The sequence below is a fragment of the Tyto alba genome, unplaced genomic scaffold, assembly GCF_018691265.1.
Source record: "Tyto alba isolate M040663 unplaced genomic scaffold, T.alba_DEE_v4.0 Super-Scaffold_8, whole genome shotgun sequence".
NCBI classification, from domain to species: domain Eukaryota; kingdom Metazoa; phylum Chordata; class Aves; order Strigiformes; family Tytonidae; genus Tyto; species Tyto alba.
The window spans coordinates 1,095,556-1,110,134 of NW_024881329.1; the positions used below are offsets into that span (position 1 = coordinate 1,095,556).

A 14,579-nucleotide genomic window follows, 5' to 3' on the forward strand; every position below is an offset into this window, starting at 1 on the left:
GATGTGGCTGGGTGCTGCCCCAAACACCTCGCGGGCAGCATGGCTCGCTCCTGCTGGGCAAGTGCCATCAGCAGCTGCCCCTCGTCTCTTCTTCCAGGCGGGGCCTTGAATGTCTGGGTTTATTTAAAATAAATTAAAAATAAAGGTTTCACCGGACAGTAAGCACGCTGGGCAGGAGCGTATTCCAGAGCTGGCCGCTGCAGCGGCTGTTGCGGAGTGGGGCTCCCAGGGTGGGCTGCCATCGCCCTGACAAGACCCTGGGGTTCACGCCCCACGGGTGGGTGCTAGTCGCCCTCAGCCCCCGGGGTTCGCACCCCACGGGTGGGTGCCGCTCGCCCTCAGCCCCCGGGGTTCGCGCCCCACGGGTGGGTGCCGCTCGCCCTCAGCCCCCGGGGTTCGCGCCCCACGGGTGGGTGCCGCTGGCCCTCAGCCCCCTCTCCCGGCGAGCCCACGGCTCACCCCTTCATTTTCCAGCGTGAAATTTGCCGCGGCCCGCGCCGGCGCCGCTCCCCACGGCGTGCGTGGCGAGGGGGACCCGCGCCCCTGGGCGCTGCCAGGCACCCTAGCAATTAATACTCAATTAAAAACGGTGCCCTGAACAGGGCAGATCCTGCCTTTCCACACGCGAGGCGCCTTGTGTTCCCTGGCTTGGGGTTTCGCCCCCACTCTCCCCCTCTCTCCCAAGGTCTTGAGTGGGCAGGCAGCGGCGGGGCTGGTGCAGGTTTTGCTCCGCGTTTCCAGGAAAAAGACCTCGTTTTCTTCTCTCTCCCCCACCCCCCCCCCCCGCCCCTCCCCGATTCCTGACAATGACCCGAGTGTCTACGGGGACGCGCGCGTTAGCTGCGGGTGGCGAAGGGCGGGACACCCCCACCCCCCCCACGGAGGAACGGGCACATCTGGGTTGGGACCAGCCGCGCGTAGCCGCAAGGGTTAAAAAAGAAAAATAAACAAATAGCCACGAACAAATACCCTCCCCCGCCGAAGGTTCAGCCCCGCGGCCGCTCTCCCCCTCCCCCGAATGGTTCGCTCCTTCCCCCCCCCTCCCCCCCCCGCCGCAGGCGCGCGTAGTGGTTCATTCCCGCGGCGGCTCCCGTTGGCGCCGTCGTGACCCGGAAAACGTTCCTGCACCGCTTCCGGGGTCAGGGGCTCCCCGGTGCGGCGGCGGGGCCCGGGGATGTGAGCGCCGGGGCCTGCTCCTCGCGTGAGTGCCGGGGGCGGAGGGGGGGGGGGGGAAAGCCCGTTATCCTCCGCGGGGGCAGCGGGAGATGCGGCGGGGGCGGCTTCCGCCCGTCCGGGGCCGGGTTTCTCGGGGGAGTTGGGGAGGGCCGGGCCCGCCGCCGCCGCCGCCGCACGGGCACCGAATAAACTAAAACACTTCATCGGGGCCCGCTCCCCGCTGTTGGCGGCGCCCGCCCGAGCGCCACCGAGGAAGTTGGGAGCTCGCAGCGCAGCCAGCGCACTTCCCGGCTGGCCGCCGGCGACGGGGCTTCCCGCCGAGCGCTTTGGGTTCGTCGGTAACGCGCTTCAGCTTCTTGCAAAAAAGCGTCTTCGGGCTTCAAAACCTCGGCTTGAGGGCCCCGTGCGCACTGGCCGACCTTTAAGCTGGGTGGCTGGCACCCAGTGTCCGGTAGCAGTGGGGCGGCGGGTGCTTTTTGTAGTTTCAGTGGCCGGTTTTCCAGCTGGCGGTTGTGCGGCTGCATCGCTGGTGTGCTACAGAGGTATCGGCCGTGTGATTCCCTCTCTTGAAGCTCAGTAGGGCTTGCTACCTCTTGTTACGGCTGTGCACAAAATAATTTAAAAAATCATAATGCAGGAGGGTTTCTTTGTTTTTTTGAGGTTTGGTTTTGTTTTTTTCCCTAGCCGTCCCCAGCAGGGAAAGCTGTAGTTAGAGGTGGGACTGGTGTGGAAGCCTGATGGTGGCAGGGAGCTTGCTGGTAAGGGCTCCTCTTCCTGAGAAAAGAAGCCTATTAATACAGAGAACGATGTGCCGAGTTGGAAGGTGTTTGGTTCACAGCTGGAAGTGGAGCCAGTGGCTTTAGGGGATTGCGTAGAGCTCGGCTGCTGCTTGGAATCCAGAGGCACGAAACGCCCCGCTGCTCCCCTGGGGAAGACTCCACGCTTCAAAAGTGTGTTCAAGAAGCCTGGGCCTTGCTGCGTCTGCATTACAGTCTCCCCGAAGAGTGCGGGGTCAGCTCCTGGGGAAGCTTGGGTGGAGGGTTTTGGTCCTGGAATTTAGCGTGGTTCAATTCAGGGCAGGGCCAGGGTGGGGGAAAGATAAGCGCTTCCTTACCTACCCCGGGATTAATTTTCCATGCCTTATCTGTTAGGTTCTTAGGCACTTCCACTATTTAAATTGTTGCATGGGCAGTTCGCATAGCGGTATTTAAGAGTTAATCTTTTTGTAACTTAAACAGGGGAAAGTTGGATCTAAATTTAGATTTAGAGGGCTTTTTTAAAGCTCCCTGTACATGCTGGATTGGCACCGTGAGTCTCCAGGCTGTAGGAGTCTCTTGTTAATCTGAATACTTTCCTGCCTAGTTCCTCTTACTTTTACCTTTGGAATGTGCTGGTGGCAGATACTAGTCACACCATGTCCAGATGTTTTTCAACTGAGTACAACCATGATTTTTACAACTCTCTTTTTTTTTTTTTTCCTCTTTTCTTTCAATGTAGCGTATGAAATTGGAAACAAAGCCAAATGCTGTTGGATGGGTGACATTGGTTTTCCAGAGGGAATTGAATTGTTCGGTTGATTTGGGGGGGACAAAAAAAAAAAAAAAAAACCAAACCAACAAATAAAGCAGGTGTGCCAGCGAGAACTGAAAGCTCACAGATTTGAATACTTAGTAGACTTAAATTTGGTTATAAGTGCTCTTTGGAACGTGACTGCTCAATAATTGCCCATTAAATTAGATCAGCATTCAAAACCACCCTGTGAGAAAATCCAGCTGACTTGTTTTCTTTGCCTGTGTAGAATCCCGAATGTTACCCAAGCAGGTTAAAATAAATGCCCTGTATAGTAGCTCTTCTGTTTCTAAAAACTAGAAACTGCTGTAAGAAGTTGGTGCTGGAGGAAATCAGCTGGTGCTGGAAAGGGAGGTGTGTATGACTGGAAGAGTCGCTGGCTGTTGGCGGCTCCGTCAGCTTCATGTCAGAATGAGATGGAGCTCGAGGGTGTTTTGCAGGTGTCAGATGGTTAGAAACCTGCACTTGCCTTCTAGCTGGAACTTACTCAAACTACTTTAAAATACTGATTTGTGGTAATGTATGAGGATCTTAAAAAAACCTCTTTGTTTACTGAAGTGCTTGTTTGATAAACATTTGCTCTGGAGGAAACCCTTAAATCTTCTCTCTTCTCAAAGCTGACAAAAACCCCGTTACAAATACGGCTCGAAGAAAGTATTTGTAATTGCGATTTGATTGTGCAATTAAAATGACTTAAGGCAGCTCCATGTAAAAGTGTAATCTGTATTAATAACGAAGCCCTGGCTTATGATTTATACTGCAGCAGAGCCTGTGCTGCAGTAGGCACGCGGCACGTGTTGCAAACCTGACTTGGCCCTAGTGAGGTTGTGCCTTTGTGGAGGGAACCCAGGGCTGGGCAGAAAGGGAGTAAAGGGATCAAACACCTGCCATGCCCTCATCGGTTTGGCAGTTTAATGTTTTCTTAAAATGTTGTGAGGCTCTTCTAAATGAGAATTTAAAAACAGGGGGATGTTACGGAGGAGTATGGTGTCTGCCTTTAGCAGACCTAGTGTGCAACCTGTAATTCAAATACCGGGTGTGCCGGGAGTGCTGCGCGTGCCCAGGGAATTGAAATGGGGTTTGCTCTAAGCGGTGTCGAGTCCAAAGGCAAGGGATCTCTGGCCAGGTTACCCCACGTCTGTGTTCGGGAGCTGCCTGCTGGGGATGTGTCCTGAGTGACTGTGAACTGAGCCTTCAGGTGGGGCGCAGAGGAGAGGATCGGCGGCCGGGAGCCTCTGCGGCTGCAGGCAGCCTGCTGCACACCCTGGGGTCTGCTAAGCGAGCAAGGTTGGGTACAGCAGTGAGGGCTGGTCCTTGGCACCCCTAAAACTGCAAGCAGCTGTGGATGCCTCAGTCAAATGGTCTTCAGGGATAACCAGTTGCTTTTTAGCAGTTTGGGCTTTTACGTTACAGAAGCGCATAGTTAAGCTTTGGCTCAGAGGAATGACTACACTCTCCTCCTTAACCAAAATTCTTGGTTCACATAGTAATAATAAAAATGCTTCCTATCAATTTTGTATCTGCCGGTTCCAGCTTGGTGGGGTTAGAAAAATTCTGATGCAGTAAGTTTTGGAATGAAAGCTGGACTTTTGTGCAGGTGGGTGAGCTCTCTGAAGCATATCATGAACGCATTTGTGTTTCACAGTGGTGACTTGTTTGAAATGTCTGCCATAAGAAAAAAAACATGGAAATGACGCTTAGTGTTCTTTAAAAAATAGGTGAACAAGCTCTCACGTTAGGTGTGTTGTCAACTTTGGCTTCCTTCTTTTTTTTCTTAAGACCAGCTGCACAGTTTGGGAAAGGTAGTTTATAAAGTAAGATTTGTGTTGTGCCCAAAATCTCAAACTCAATTCATCTCACTTGTCTTCTCCTTGTCTATTCCCAACTATCCACTAAACAGATTTTTTACTGACAGGATTTGAAGACTTGTTTGTTTGCTGTGATACCAGATTTTCCTTAACTCCGAGTTTTGCCTCCGAGCAAAGTACAAGCTTGCATTTGCAGCATAAATATGTCAGTTTAGATTGTCAAGTCACAAGTGCTGATTTGTTTGCCTCTGTGCTTAAAGGATATCTTTCCATGGGGTAGCGGGCTGAAAATAACACGGGTGGTTGTTTTATTCCACAGCAGCGAAGAAGCGCGTGCCGTTTGGAAACGCAGCTAAGTGTATGTTGGTCAGAACTGCGGTTTCTGGGAATCGCTTTTTAAAATAAAAAGATCCTTTCCTCCCTGTGCTCATCGCTTTGCTGTAAGGGAGCAGGGGAACGAAGGTGGTTGCGGTAGCGAAGTGGAGGCTTCTCCCCGGTTTTGCCCCCGCAGAGGCTTTGGCTGGGCTCCGCTGCCCTCAGCGGCGCGGCCGTGCCGAAGCCGGCGGGATGGGACGGGTCGGGTCGGCAGGGACCGGCGCTGTTCCCACAGCCCGCCGCTGGAGAAGCCACACGGGCAGAGGTTCTGCATAAAATCTAAACACGCCGTGGAAATTCCTGCTCCGTATGTAAGAAAGCCGCCCGCCGCTGCCCTGCCGCGGGGCTGGTGCTGCCAGCTGCTGCCCTCGTGTATCCTGGCTGTAACGCCGCCAGGAATGCTGTGTTGCTGTAGCTAACTTAGCTTTTGAGAAGGTATTATATAATTGAGTTTCAGTTTGAATAATTCATACATATGCACTGCTGAAACTTGAAAAATTCCTAGTGTGTCTTCCTATTTTTTTGCAGTTACATCACAGACTGGCTTTTGATGAGTCTGCTTGTTTTCAGCCAACGTAAATTGTTTTTAAACACAGTCCTATTAACAGCTACGAATTTAGCTAAAAGTTTAAACTGCTATTTAGGTAAGATTCTTACTGAAGTTAGGAGAAATCTTTACCAAGAACTTGGTTGTGTTGAAGCTTGATCTTTTTTTTCCTTTTTTTTTTTGTTTTTTTGGTTTTTTTTGTTTTTGCCCCTCTGAGCATTGAAGACTCCATTTGCAGTTTAGTCTGGTTTGGCGAAGCCTGTAGTTTCAAGGCTCTTGAGTGCAGAGCTGTGCTACGTGGCTCAGAAAGGGAGTGTGCAGGTAAAGATAGGCATCAGGAGCACTTGAATAATACATAATGTTTTGTTCTAAAAATTTTCTTAATATGCAAGGTATGTAGTTCAGAACAGGGAGAGTGGGAGAAGAGCATCCGACTGAAACTTCTTTGCCACACTTGTAGAAGAATTAAATTTCCTTTTTTTTCTTGGGATACGACATCTAGCTTTATAAGTGTCAGTTAATTATATTTCTCCATGACTTGCTTATAGATGCTTGCAGGGATCTGTCTGTCTTAATGCTTTGTAGCATTATATATTAAAAGTTCGTGTTTGATTGCCATTATGAATTTGGTTCATGAGACATCTCAGTATCTGTCAGTTTTATTGCCAGTCTGTGCTAATGCACAGCACTTAATGTGATTGCATTAATATGCACCAAATCAAGTCTCCTTCTTTCTGTGGAATAATGGTTGTGAGGCCTGAGACTTCTCTATTTCTTGACAGAGCTGTGAAAAGGCCTTTTTTTAAAAAGACCTGAAATACGGAATCTTTCTTCTTGTTTCTTTTCGGCTGAGCAAGATAGAGTATTTTGATTTGTAACACACATCATCATCCTGCTAGGCGTTGTTCGAAGAGCCTCTGGCCCCTTTCAATGTTGCCTTTTAGTGCTAGTCCACAGGATGGTTTTGGTGTTTGTGGGTTTGCAATTCCCATTTTCAGTGGGGAGTTCTGCTTATACCTTTTTCTGTCATCCAGGAGCCCAAAATAAAGCTGACTCTTTCACCTAAGCCGAGTTTCACAAGCAGCTGGTCTCATCTACCTTAGTAGGGATGTGAAACTCCGTGTAACGCTAACTTCTTACCTGTAGCCACCTCTGACTTCAAACTGGGAAAACGAATCAGTGGCGTGAGGAGCCTTTGCTGTAGAGCGATGTCCTTTGTACCGCTGACGTCTCCGCAGGTGCGTTGGGTGCTCGCGGCTGGGCTGGCACCTGCTCTGCTCGCAGAGGTGGTGTGCTGCCTGGCTGAAGCCTGCCTTCTCGCAGGGAGCGGGTTCCCGATGTCCTGCCATGGATGATGACAGCCAGGACGAACTGCTGAACAAGAACCCTGCGCTGGGCAAGGGCAAAAGACGGAGTCTCGCGCTCCTCAGTGAAACAGGTAAAAATGCAGCCTCTCCCCACGTGCACATTTCTAGTTCTAGGTTGGAGAACCTGCTGGTTTAACCTCCAAAGAGCAGTAGAGATACATTTGTGACCATTTGTTTCTTTCTGCCTGAGAATTTTTTTGGTTTGCTTTTTCACTCCTGTCCTTCAAAGCGCTGGCATGCTTCCCTCGAGTTTCTCAGAACAGGCAGCTTTGATAGCACCGAGGAAATGCGAGGTTTCACATCATATATAATGTCCTGAGCTGGAATTCTGGTGTGTCCTTCACTGTTCCACCTGTCTGTCTGCATCAAATCGGTATCTCCTCTCTGCTCTTTTTAAGAAGGCAACGGTGGAAATAGCTGCGATTCAGAAGACGACACTGGAAGTGATGAGGAAGAAGATGACACTGAGGAAGAGGGAGGTGAGGAGGGCAAGGAAGAAAGTGAAGATGAAGAATTAGAAGGTAAGTCTCTTAATGTGTGTTAACAGGCATTTTTTTAATACTTGGAGGAAGAGTGGGATGAAAGCTTTTCCTCCAGAAATTAACCATGAAATGTAAAATGAGAGATGCTGCTCTCTCAGGCCGATGCCCAAATCCTACAGTAATAAACAAACAAGTAATATTCTCCAGTTTCTAAGACTTTAAAGCATATGTATGTTTGAAGATTATCCGCTAGCCAAAGTGGTGTAGTTAGAGTCAGTAGGAGCGAACTCTGCCCCAGCATGAGTAGAAAAAAAGTCAGAATTGCAGCAGTGCCTCATGCTATTATTTCAGTTAAGAAAAGCATGTTTGTTTCTTTTGGCGTGGTGCTCTAAAGTGGATGTTGTGATGGGGAGTTTTGGAAATAAGTTGCTGTTAAGGCTAGGGAAGAAGACTAATTTTTCCTTGAAAAAGGAGTGTGGATGTTACTTGGATTTGTTAATTTTACTGAAAACATACTCTGTAGATGTACTTCTGAAACTGCTTCACTCAAGTTATTATTTGGATAGACAAAAATAGAGTTTTTAATGACATCTTAAAGCTTGTTGGGAAGGCAAGAGCACAGTTTTCCAAGGTACTAGTTAGGCTGATTTCAAAACGGACTGAAAAGTTGATGCCAGGTGCCAAAAAGCTTTATTTAATCCATTGTTTAATCCAGGCAGGAGAGGTCAATAGAAAAGACAAAAGACAGGCGCCCCATTTTCATTATTTAAAAAAACAAACAAACAAAAAAATCAACAAAACAACAACAGCCACCCCACCCCCCAAAAAAAATCAACCAACCAGAATCAACCAAAATAAGTGAGAGTGGTTTTTAGACAAATTTTTGCTGCTTCTTGAAAACGTCAGCTTAATTCACAGGTTTTAGTGAAAGACTAATATATGTCTCTCTATTTTGCACTAAAAATAACACCACCATTCAACAATTTATGCTGAGTGTTTAAAAGTAATTTTACTCAAAACCAAGCTTCTTTAAGCAATTTTCAGCGAGGCACCCAGGTCCTTTGACTCTCAAAATCATGATTTACTGGTGATATCTTTAATCTGTTCTTCCGCAGGTGAGTATATCGCTGCTGCTTGTTTTCTGGAGTGTCTATTTGAAAAAAGAGGAAAAAAAAAAAAAAAAGTTGGATACATGATAACTTTATTATAACTCTGTTTTTTAACTTCAGTGATCAGTGGTAGCCTGCCATATCCTACTCTCTTCTTGTTTTGATAATCAGTTGGTTTTCTGCTGTGTCTCCTTTTAATCTCTTGCAAGACTAGTCACATTATCAGGCTTTATTTTTTTTTGCCAGAGTAATCCACTGCTTTTTAGTGAAGGGATTTAGGAGAAAAAGAAAATGACAGAAATTATTGCCTCCAACTGGGGAGGCTGTGCTTCGGCCTTGCAGCCCCTTAAAATAAACTTACTTGGAATTTTCTGTGAACTGGTACCGCATCCTGCCCACCCCCGCTGCCCTTGCTGCTGAAGCTCCGCATGTACAAGAGTTGTTCTTCATCTCTCACTTTTTAAGATTGCGAAGACGATGATGAAGAGGAGGAAGAGGAGGAAGAAGTGGAAGCTGCTGTGGGGGGAATGACTGATTCTCTGAAATTGGAGCCGCACATAAACAGAGCGAGCATTTCCTCTGATGAGGACGGCGAAAACTGTCCCATTTGCCTCAACACATTTAGGGATCAGGCTGTTGGGACTCCTGAGAACTGTTCCCATTACTTCTGCTTGGACTGCATCGTCGAGTGGTCTAAGGTGAGGTGTTTTGTCCCTGATGTCCTGTGGCCTTCTGGTGTGCTCTGCTTTCTCCCCTTCGATCATGCTGTTCTGCTGTAATGAGAACAAAACACTGTAATATTTATATTTGTTTCTTAAGCTTTTCTGCCCAGGCTTGGGTGACTGCTCTGTTTGTCAGGATTCATGTTTGTGAAGCGTGGATCTGTTTTTCTTGTACCCATCCTGATCTGTTCTGTTCTCTGAAAGCTATAATGTCATAAGCAAGTGTGTTTCTAGGCATCTAAAATTTTTTTTTTTCAAGTCAAGCCACCAGTAACACTGGTTTTCTCTGTGTGTGAGTGTATGTGTATATATTTCTCTGTATATGTATCTTTATAATATCTATCTATTTTATAGCTATCTTCATAATAATCTGTCTTGTTGAATTCTGTGTTGTGACCATTGGATGGGGGTCTGTTGCAACACTGAACATTTAAACGTAGAAAAGATGAAAAGGAATACTGACTAAATCAGCAGATTGTTCTGAATTCAGGTTTCAGAGTTCCTTGCCACCTAACTGTAGTTCCCATAATCATAATTCAGGGTGAGAATTACATCAAAACTTACTGTGCGTGCAGCAGTACCAGTGGTAATTTAAAAAAAAAAAAAAAAAAAAAAAAAAGAAACTACTCTTGCTGAATATCTTTGTAAGCTGTTTTCAGATGCTCATTTGTCCAAAAGAAAGAAAATGGCCTAAAACATAAGCGCTGTTTCAAGGCAATGTTTGGAAGAACTTTGATGTTGCTTTGGCAGTTGAATAATACTTAAATGACTTCAGTATAATAAATACTTTTCTAAAAATGCATGTTTTGTCTGATACAATATGTTTGTAAACCAGGTAAGTCAGATGTAAGTACTTAAAATGTCAAGACCAATAGCTGTTAAAATGATCGCTACATTAATGCTTATTCCATTAGTAATTGAAGATGGCCTTTTTAAAAATTGAATCAAGAGATGTGCTTATTAACTGTATGGGGAAAACTTTTTTTATTTCTTTTTTTTTCTTTTTTTTTTTTTTTGTTGTTCCTAGAATGCAAACTCCTGTCCAGTGGATCGAATCCTCTTTAAGTACATTAGCATTCGGGCACATTTTGGTGGCAAAATCTTAAAAAAGGTAAGCTTTCCACTGTAGCAAACAACTAGGCCAGTTGCCACAAAAGAGCTATTCTATTTAAAGGTTTACACTTCTAGCATGTTTATCTGGTATTTGGATTAATTATTTCTTTCCTATTTTGAGACTGCTTTTTAAGGAACTGTTACAATTTTTCTTCCTCCTTAACCCCATTTCCTGCAGTGTTGTGTATGGATGGAAGTGTGGCATCGATTCTGATGGCAAGAAGAGGGGGGCTTTCATAACTGCCTCTTTTGTATAATGGACATTTGACTCTAAGCTGTTCTGCATTGATAAGCTTGTCCACGTGGGGAAAATGCCTTGCATACTGCAAGTGCCATTATAATATGAATAGGAATAATCTAGCTTATACATGATCTCTTCCTTATGTCTTTCTACCAGCTAGACTGTGCAGCAGTTGGGTTTGTAAGGGGAGAGAGACACAAGGCAATAGTAGAGCTCTTAAAAGCAGAGGTTGAGTGTGCTAGTAGTGTCCCACAAAAGAATATTGAAGAGCTGTCACTGCTCTTTATTAATACCAGAACCATGTTGGTTTTCAGGGGACATTTAAGAGTTTGATGCCTTGTTTGCATAAACTGATGGTTTATTATTAAGCATTTGCATTTAACAGAAGTGTGAATTAACATTTAAATCATGGAGGGAGGGGGGAACTAAGCTTGCTTTTTTTGGTCATGTTTTAGGGGGTTTTTTATTTGTTTGACTACTTCTGATCTTTGGGAGTTTTGGTTTTACCCGTTCTTAAAACGCAGTTTTCTGTAGTTGTTGGTATCCAACAGTAGACAAGTTCAGTAGATGTTTTCAAGCATTTGATCGTGTCCTAGATGTGCTGAATGAACTAAATGAAGGTTCTGGTGTGTAACAGCCATTTTGGTTCATTGACTTTTAAATTTTGCTGCAGGTACTGTTAATAGGATAATGGATTTTTCAAGTGCCACGTTCTATATGAAATGTGAATCCCTCTTTTGTTTAGATTCCTGTTGAGAACACGAAAGCTCAGGGTAATGACGGAGAGGATGATCCAACCTTCTGCGAGGTGTGTGGCAGAAGTGACCGCGAGGATCGCCTGCTGCTGTGTGATGGCTGTGATGCAGGGTAAGGCAGGTTGAAGTGAATGCAGCACCCGCATGGCTGCTGCGTTTGGGCCACAGGCACTGTCTGGTCTGTAGGCTGCCCCTTGCTGCTCTCTTCACCGCGTGGCCAGGCCTGTATCCACATACTTATAGTGCAGACACCCCCCTCCCGTGATGGATCCTTTTCTGGTCATGTAGCAGGGTATGCGTGGCAGGTCCTGAGCACACCAGTGCTGCAGACCACCAAAGCAGGTGAACGTACCTTCAAGTGATAGAGGTGTTTGTGCTCATCCATGCAATATCTGGGTGCATGGAAGGTAAATGACATCCTTTATGTTGCCTTGAGAAGGATGCATGACTTGTCCCAACTGACTGAGTATTAGCACTGTGCAAGAGAAGTGCTTAAGAGTCACAGTTTTGTGAAATTTTGAGGTCTTTTCTTTATAGCCACAGCTATTAAATTATTCCCTTACTTCTGTCTCTGCCTAACATTTTCTTTTTTTTTTTCCCCCTCCTTGATTAATAAAATGTTTAAGTAGAGGCATCAAGATACTTGAACACAACTTTGGGCCTACAGCCTTCTGCTAGAATTTAAAGCTCTCATATTGTTTAATCAGTCTTGTAGCATTGTCAGTTTGGTGATGTCAGAAATTACCCATTGAACAAAGAGAGATGCTTGCTTGCTCTGAATATGTAAAATAATCTTTCAAAAATGATTTCTAGCAAGCTAACTAGACACCTGGTAAGTCTGGTTTTGTCTTTGTGTTCTGTAGTGTCCATGTACACTGATTCACCTTCTGGAGAAGAGAAAATCAGGGATGCTGAATATCGTTAAGCATGTCATCAGAACACTGAGTTTAAAATACTTAACCAAAATCAGTGTTTCATAGGCCTTAACTGAAGTCATGTCTTTCAGTTCTTCTGGGAACTTCATAAGCCTTATCCGAACTCAGGGTATTGCTTCAGGTTTTCCTTTGTGGTGTCCCAATAGTTTCACTGATTATTACCCCCCACACCCCCTCCCCAAGTCTGCTACATTTTTTGCTTTTTATCTTGTTTTCCTAAAAAGTTCTGTATAAATGCTTGACTTCTAGAGTTAACATTTCCAGAAACACTTCCTGAAGAAAGAATGTACCGTCTTCAGTGGCTCTTCATGGCTGAGATTAACTCTAGAAAAACGTAGAATAGCTTGCTTCAAATTCTGGTTTTATTCCTCTACATTCTTCCTGACCTGACACTAGACTGAAAATTTCATCAGCTATTTTTGCCAACACTTCTAAAGCCAATGGAGTCATCTTGCCTTTCCATCGCTTTTAGGTAGACGTGGCCTTCCACAATGTTTAAGCTGTGTGGTACAATGCTATTATCTTATGAATTTAAGTTATGGTTTAAGTAATCCAATCTTTTTCCTTTGAAACCATTTTCAGGTAAGACTTGTTGGAATGTGACAACGTAACTTTCTGAACTATGTAACAATAGCGTTAGGATTGATATGAATACAGAAGTGCACATGTTTAGGCACTTGACCAAACAGTCGAAAAAGGGTTAATTGCATTAGTGGTGTGACACATTCATGTGTGACCTCAGGTTACCAAGTAGCAAGAAGAGAGTAACCCTGTTAGAGGTGTCATGAAAATGAACAGCAGGGCTACCTTCATGACCAAAATTCCTTCATTTCTTAGATCTCATTTTTCTTATTTGTTGTGAGGACTGAGACAAAAGAATGGTGCAGAAGGTCCCCAAAAGCATCCACTCGTTCCTTAAAGGTACAAGAAAGAAATCCAAATTTAGTTCTTTGCTGCCAGTCACAGAGCCCAAGAGATGTGTTGAGGACTTGATGGCCAGTGTCTCTTGCAGTCTGCATTGCACACAGTTAATCCTGGCCAGACCACTTGGGCACACAGAGTATTTGTGTTTGTGAGTGGGTAGGTGCAAGAATGCAGGTAAATGAACCTGAGAGAATGAGCGTGAGGAAAATCAATTTACTTCTGAGTCCTTTTGTGAAACAAGTATCACCTTATTCTTCTGTAAGATCTGGCATTGAGTTTTGCTATGGTGATTTTCTCTGATGAGATTCTTTCCCTATCCAAGGAACTCTAGATAGCTGTTGCAATAGGTTCTCCAGTGTCCAACATTTTAGAGCTGAAAGTCTTTGCTTGTCAAGGGGGTCATAAGGTGACTTCGGAATTCCCAGAGATAATTTGAGAAGTATGTAATGAAGTTCTTGCTACGAGTACTGTTGTGACTTTGGCCTGAACCTAACAGTATTACTTGTCAGAATACTGCTTTGGGGAAATGATCTCATTCCTGGTACCTGGCAGTCGGAGAACAAACTCTCCTTTCCCAGAGAAGGAAAATACTTTGCTACTCTAATTTTAAAGCAGGCATTTATTGCAAACCTAAGTTTTCAACTTCATCTTCTTAAGTCTCTGAAAGAGTGTGAAATCTCATCTGCTAAGGTGTACTCTTTCATGCAAGGAGGATGTGATATTCCATTTTGTATTGCCAATTAATATATTTTAGTATAAACATAATACCGGTGTTTTTGACAGTTTAGCTGCAAATTGAGTTTATCACAGTGTGGTTGGGAACAGATTTGAAAGACCCGATCTGAAGTTGGGGTGATGGGTGGAAGGTACATTAACAGCTGTAGTCTCTTTCTAGTTTTTTTATATTGCTATAAAATGGGATTATAGCATCAGATGAATGTTCCTTCCCTTTCCTGCTCTGTGGCCAGGCACTGAGATATGCTATCAGGCAGTGAATTTTGGCATGGGAGGGTGAAACAGAGAAGAGTTTCACTCTTTCTTCTACTTATTTTGGAGTTAAACACTGTACTACATCTGAAATGACAGTGGGGTTTTCTCTTTTAGAAAAAGAACAAAGTTGGTCATAGTAACATTGCTAATTTGAAGCTGAAACTCTTAGGTGTAGGCTGTGGTGTCCCCATGTTCCTTGCCTAGGGAACTTGGTCTAAGCACTTGGTTTTCACGAGAAGCACCTAATTTACTTGGGAAATCTGTTTTAATTCTTTTTAGCAGTGTAACTCGAACACAAGTTGCTGCAAAAATTCTGTGCTACTAACACATGTCGCTTTGGCGGGATTTTAATTGCCAGAACCGGAGTTGAACAAATTACAGAACCCAGACTGGGTAATGTTGAAGAGCTTTCCTGGGTGGCTTCTCTGTAAGTGTCTGGTGAGACTGTCCAGCCTAGCTGCTCAGC

The 14,579-nt window shown here is 45.1% G+C and overlaps 1 protein-coding gene across 5 annotated transcripts in view; it reads left to right on the forward strand.

The window, feature by feature from the left end:
• The first annotated feature begins 1,112 nt into the window (after window positions 1-1,112).
• Window positions 1,113-14,579, forward strand: part of PHRF1 (PHD and ring finger domains 1) — a 32,498-nt gene continuing 19,031 nt past the window's right edge. The window contains exons 1-7 of one of the 5 annotated variants that reach the window (XM_033003506.2): window positions 1,132-1,201; window positions 6,622-6,713; window positions 6,799-6,913; window positions 7,241-7,363; window positions 8,899-9,131; window positions 10,183-10,266; window positions 11,255-11,376. In XM_033003506.2, the coding sequence (XP_032859397.2) occupies window positions 6,684-6,713; window positions 6,799-6,913; window positions 7,241-7,363; window positions 8,899-9,131; window positions 10,183-10,266; window positions 11,255-11,376 (707 nt within the window). In that variant the 5' untranslated portion in view covers window positions 1,132-1,201; window positions 6,622-6,683. Of the gene's footprint in view, window positions 1,202-6,621; window positions 6,914-7,240; window positions 7,364-8,898; window positions 9,132-10,182; window positions 10,267-11,254; window positions 11,377-14,579 lie in introns of all 5 variants that reach the window. The other 4 variants (XM_033003504.2, XM_033003503.2, XM_033003505.2 and 1 more) reach the window with 4 other exon arrangements.